This window comes from Triticum dicoccoides, chromosome 7B (genome assembly GCF_002162155.2).
Source record: "Triticum dicoccoides isolate Atlit2015 ecotype Zavitan chromosome 7B, WEW_v2.0, whole genome shotgun sequence".
Classification (NCBI taxonomy): domain Eukaryota; kingdom Viridiplantae; phylum Streptophyta; class Magnoliopsida; order Poales; family Poaceae; genus Triticum; species Triticum dicoccoides.
The window spans coordinates 392,305,903-392,311,548 of NC_041393.1; the positions used below are offsets into that span (position 1 = coordinate 392,305,903).

At 53.2% G+C, this 5,646-nt stretch overlaps 1 protein-coding gene across 1 annotated transcript; it reads left to right on the forward strand.

Annotated features, from left to right (window-relative positions):
• The first annotated feature begins 267 nt into the window (after positions 1-267).
• Positions 268-1,977, forward strand: LOC119340895 (U-box domain-containing protein 8-like). Its single transcript, XM_037612795.1, has one exon. It carries the CDS (start codon positions 446-448, stop codon positions 1,508-1,510), a length of 1,065 nt encoding a protein of 354 aa, XP_037468692.1. The 5' UTR covers positions 268-445; the 3' UTR covers positions 1,511-1,977.
• Positions 1,978-5,646: the final 3,669 nt, after the last annotated feature.

Genomic DNA, 5,646 nt, shown 5'->3' on the forward strand with positions numbered 1-5,646 from the left:
GATACTCAACTGAATGATCAAAAGATACGCGTTCATCTTACAGTTACTGCGATGCAGCCAACATCTAAGGAAGAGGATGCAATTAGGATCTGCCAAAAATCGTGAGGGACGCACCCGCCACGCATGTACTTCCTCCGTCCGGAAATACTCGTCATCAAAATAGATAAAAAAAAAATTATTCATTTTGATGACGAGTACGGAGGGAGTACGACGAGATGGATGGATATATACAGACGAGACGGAGCGGCGGCGGCGAGGCCTCTTAGGTTCACCGGATGGTCTTCCCACTCGGTCGCTCCCCCACATCATCATCCCGTTCCCGTCCACCGGAAGTGGACTTTCCCCAATACGGACTCAGCTCCACCACCACCTCCTCCTCCGCCTCTTCTTCTTCTTCCACAGTCCCACACGCTTTCCGTTCCTCCCCACCTCCCGCGCCCACGCCATGGAGGTGTCCAAGCAGGCGTCCTGGCCCGACGACTTCCTCTGCCCCATCTCGCTCGAGCTCATGACGGACCCCGTCATCCTCCCCTCCGGCCACACCTTCGAGCGCCGCAGCATCCAGCGCTGGCTCGACGGGGGCCACCGAACCTGCCCCGTCACCAACCTGCTTCTCCCCCCTGACCCCACGCTCATCCCCAACCACGCGCTGCGTCGCCTCATAGCGGCCGTTTCCGTTTCGCCGGCGGCCGTGTCCGCGGACAAGGGGGACTGCCAGGGGCAAGGGGTGGCGCCGGTGTCGTCCTCCTCCGTCTTGGGGATGCTCAGGCTGGCCAAGTCTGGGCCGGCCGGGCGGAGGGAGGTGCTGGAGTCCGGCGCGGTCGCGGTGCTGCTCCAGCACGCGGCCGCGGGGGACGAGGCGGCCGCTAGGGCGCTCCTGTATCTCAGCCTCGACGGCGACGACGCGCGCGTGGGCCTCGTGGCGGACGGCGCCGTCGACGCGCTCTGCGCGGCCGTGTCCGGCGGCGGCGCGGCCGCTGCCCACGCGGCTACGGCGCTGACGAGCCTCGCCACCCTGGGCGTCAACAAGTGCACCATCGGGGCGCATCCCTCTGCCGTCCCGGCGCTGTCCAGGCTGCTCTGGCGCGGCGGCGCGCGGGAGCGCCGCGAGGCCGCGACAACCCTGTACGAGCTCTGCAAGCTGCCCGAGAACCGCCGGCGCACGGTGCGCGCCGGGGCCGCGCCGGCGCTCGTCGAGCTGGCCGCCAATGGCTCTGCCCGCGCCGTCGAGGTGCTCGGTCTCCTGGCCAAGAACCGCGAGGGCCGCCACGACCTGTCCAAAATCCCAGACATCGTGGCCGTGCTCTGCACTGTGGCCGGCAGCGGCAACGCCCGTGCAATCGACCAGGCCCTGGTCGTCCTCAACTGGATTTGCTCCGAGAGCAACGAATTGGCAATGGAGGCAATAAAGCTGGGAGCTTTCCAGCTCTGTGAGGCTCTGGTGAACGACGACAACTGCAAGATTGCCAAGAACGCCGTGGAATTAGCCCGGACACTCGAGAAAGCTTAGCATTCAGACATCCAAATATCAAATTTATCAGAATTTTGATTCAGCGCCTCTTCGAGTCGGTATTGGCCTCAGTGTACAAAGGTAGAAACAGCAAAGGTGAATTTTTGTCTTCTCTTTTTCTTTTGTAGCAGAGCTGGAAATGAAGACGGGAAAAAATAAGCAGAATTAGTTTGTGTTTATAAAACATGGTTCATGAACTGCTCTGGGGGCTGCCCGATGGGAGTCCGAATTCGAAATCGTCCAGTCTGAAATGTCACAAGTATGATACATCTGATCAAGTGTCTAGTGCTATCAAGTAGCTCCATTGCAAATGATCCTATATCTGTCTACCTTGTGTGCCATAGTTTCCTATGAGGAGGATTGTATTGCGTGTATCTGCCTATCATCCCCTTGTGATGTGATATAAGACAACAAATGAAATTTTCATTTAATAGAAGTACAAAGGTGTGGATTCTTGCTTGGCCAGATATTCGTAAGGGTGTGCTAACTTGGCATGTACTTCATCATACATTTGCTTCATATTTGACTTTATTGTGGTTTCTGCAATAGTTTTTATCAAGTGGTGCGTTTAGAGCCCATGGATTGTGCTAATTTTTCCACGTTTGAACTAAACTAATCTGCATGAGCATACTGTTCTCCATATAATATGCCCAATAGAGATCCGACATTGAACTCACGGAGGACTCGTTAGTACTTGCATCATCCTGAACCTCAGATTAATTGGTAGATTTTGCAACCGTTATTGCTGTTTTCATCTGATGAAGACCCGAAATTGGCTAAATTTTGCTCTATAAACTGTATGAAGCTGTATACCTGTCCTGAATAAACTGTCTAAATGCTTTAAGATGGAAGACAATTAGGCCATTAGGAGAGCCATGTGATTCTCTCAAGATTGCTTGTGTCACTCTAGTCCTTAAAGAAGTGTGCAACTTTGATTACAATTTTGTTCGACGATGACATGTTAATTTTTAGATGGTCTAATTTGTGCTACGTCCACTAACTTACAATTCCCACATCACATTAAGTATGAAAAGGTCTACACGCACATTTGTCTCGTTGGTTGTTGACAAAGCAGTGGGTCTTGTAAAGATTCGATGCTGATGAAGTCACCTTAAGAGACTAACGGCTTACGCAATTGTTTTTCTTTTCGTTTTTCCTATTTCTTTCTGTGTGAGAGAAAATGCAGGCCCCCTCAAAAAAAAAAGAGAAAGCGTAGGTTTTCTTCTACTAATCTTACTTTTCATTGCAATTCGCTTTGCAGTTTCCATGCAGTGCCTTGGCTTTTCTTCTAGAGCTCCATAGAATACTTAGTGGATTATGCAGTAGTGATGTGGCCTTGGATGTGAACATTGTGTGAACGAACACCCAGCAACCATAAGATAAGGTTGACCTTGACCACAAGCTTTGCCCCGGAGAGGTAGTTGGCATGTCCATATGGTAGCATGGACTGTTCTAAATCTGCAAAAGTATGTTGGCATCACTACTAAAACTTGCAGCACATAGATAGATAGATCTAATTCTGAGATCTTGTTCAGTGGACAGGGTTAAGCCATGCTGATTGCGACCATCAACTAACCTGCGTCTGAATTTGCTTTAGTTGTTGTCCTCGTTCATGCTCTCTTCTCTTGGCTGATTTGGTCCAAGTTTTTGACCGGGTTGTGAAAGCGGCCCTGCCCTGCCCAATCACATGTGGCAGGGTTAGTGGCTTGCTTTTGCGAAAGAATTTATATCGTCGGGTATTCACACAGTGAGCCGAAGGAGTGAAAGGTGTGACCCTGCTTTTGTAGCAAGTTTTTGGTGTATGCATTTTTGGACAAAGTTTTTGGTGTATGCATGATGGTGATGTTCTCACCAAATGGAGCTGCTGCATGCCCCTTTGAGGCTGCAGCGCCTAATTTTGCAGATAGCATATGCAGCTATTTCCTGAAATTGCACCAGTTCATTCCCTCCCTGTTCTTGGTTTTGTTTGTGGAGTGATGCAAATCCATGCATATGTGTCTGCTCCGTCCCTGCTCTCTTGCCATTCCAAGTTGATGCATGAGCTCGTCGTTAGCACCAACCCTACAGAATAAAAGGTACAGCTATGTTCATGATTTTGAGCCGCTGTTGAGTGCTCCTGCAAAAATAACTAGAATTTGGCAACGGAATGAGACGAGGTGCATCATATGAAGAGGTGGTCCATGTCTGCTACTTCCAGGCATCTATATATCTATCTATGGCCCTGTTTGGATCCCAGGGCTAGAGCTACTTTGAGCTACTTGGGGCTGAACTAACTCTTAAAATATCCAAACACATGGGCTAGTTTGAGTTAGATTGGAACTAACTCACCAAAAAAACTATCCCTGTGAAGAGGTGCTAATTGGAGCTAGTTGTGGTGGGGCCCTAAAAAAATTCTTTTTCTGTCGCATGCAGCCGCACCGGATCCTATCCATTCGTCCCCGCTGCCTCTCGTTCTCCTCCCCTCCGATGCATCTCGTTCTCCTCCTCCCGCTGGCCCCTGTCGCCCTGCATCGCCGGTCGCGTCCGCTCGCCCACACCGGCCGTGTCTGCCCGCCCCCGCCGCCCCCGTCTGCCCGCCCCCGTCCGCCTCCATCCCGTCGCACCAGTTTGTCCGCCCGTCACCGTCCTTTCTGCCTGCCCCAGCCGGCCCCGTCCGCCTCCATCCCGCCGCATCAGTCCGCCCGCCCTGTCCGCCTCCATCCCGTTCCCATCCATCCGCACCATCTTCGACGCAACCTTCGCCGGCCGTGGCACCGGTCACCCACACAAGAGCCGGTCACAACAAATCCTGGTTAAAAGAGTCAAATGATTGAAAAAAGTGCATTTATTTTCAAACTTACCCTTTCATCCAAACACCATCAAAGGCTAGAATTAGTTTAAGGTTAGTCTAGAGTTAGAAAATAACTCTAACCTCTAACCAAGTTAGAGTATCCAAACAGGGCCTATGCTCAAAGAGGAACGTATGTGGTTTCATCATCAATCAGATCAGATCAGATCAGAAATGCTCGACGACCGACGGTGACTTTTCACGGGATTCGAATAGTTTGCGGCGGCACTCGAATGCTCCGCCTAGCAGTTTTGCCATGGTGCCGCAGCATGTACGTTGGCTGCATCTGCCTTGTGCCATCCCGTGGAATCTGGTTCAGTTAACCCGAGGACGGAAAAAGTGAGGCAAAGGGGATGAGAATGGATGGCAAACTGCAAAAGGGAACGGGGCCCGTCGAAAAGAGGCGCATACAAGGAGTCCGCGGCAATAGTGAGTGAGCGAGTGAGTAGCCTTTCAGCTTTCATGTCATGGAGGACTCCATACATTTCTGAACATTATTGGTGTTTTCTCTTTTACCCTGTGCCCCTTCCTGGTGCGCCGCCTGGCATTATTGGTGTTTTCTTTTTACCCTGTGATCGCGCCCAGCCACACGACACATACACCGGCACCGTGTTCGTCCACGGCCACGATTGCCCCTCTAGCGGCCATGGCCCCTCCTCCACAGGCGAGGCTAGTGGCGGTGGGGGCGCATTCGCCTGCATTCCGGCTGCCGATTCGGCCAATGCAAAGCCAGTCCACATGGCGAGCTCCTCAAGCTCGGACTCTCGATGGCCCTCCTTGTGGCCTCCTCGAGGGCCGCAATATAGGCCTCCTCAGCCTCCTGATCCTCCTCCTGCATCACTGGCGGTGGTGGTGGAGCTGCGAGCACCCGTGGTGCATAGGGTGCACCCTCGAAGCACGACCGACGGGACTGGTTGTGCTCGTCGGTGAACCACATGTCCCAGTTCAGCGAGTCCACCGTGTACGTTGGGTTGTGGCGAAGGTCGGCGGGGAGTTGAGCACGCCGCCAGTAGATCTCAGCTGGCTGCGCTTGGCCTGGGGCCAGCAGCGCCGGCACCGGAACCCTATCGGGGTTGAGATATCACCCATGCGGCAGGTTTACGTCGGTCCGCGACACCAGCACGCCATGCTCCCAGAAGTACTGGCAGCGGTGGACATGCACGTAGAGGTGAAAGTGTGGCTGCGGCTTAGCACCCAGCGTCGCCATAATGAAGTTGGTCGTGCGGCGATGCCCCGACGAGGAGCCGACCTTGTGGTCATGCTTGTCGCACTTCCCGAACCACATGGTGGACGGCGGCTAGGGTTGTTG

Excerpts from the sequence above, each read along its gene's own strand:
- LOC119340895 (XM_037612795.1), top strand. The coding sequence starts at position 446 with ATGGAGGTGTCCAAGCAGGCGTCCTGGCCCGACGACTTCCTCTGCCCC.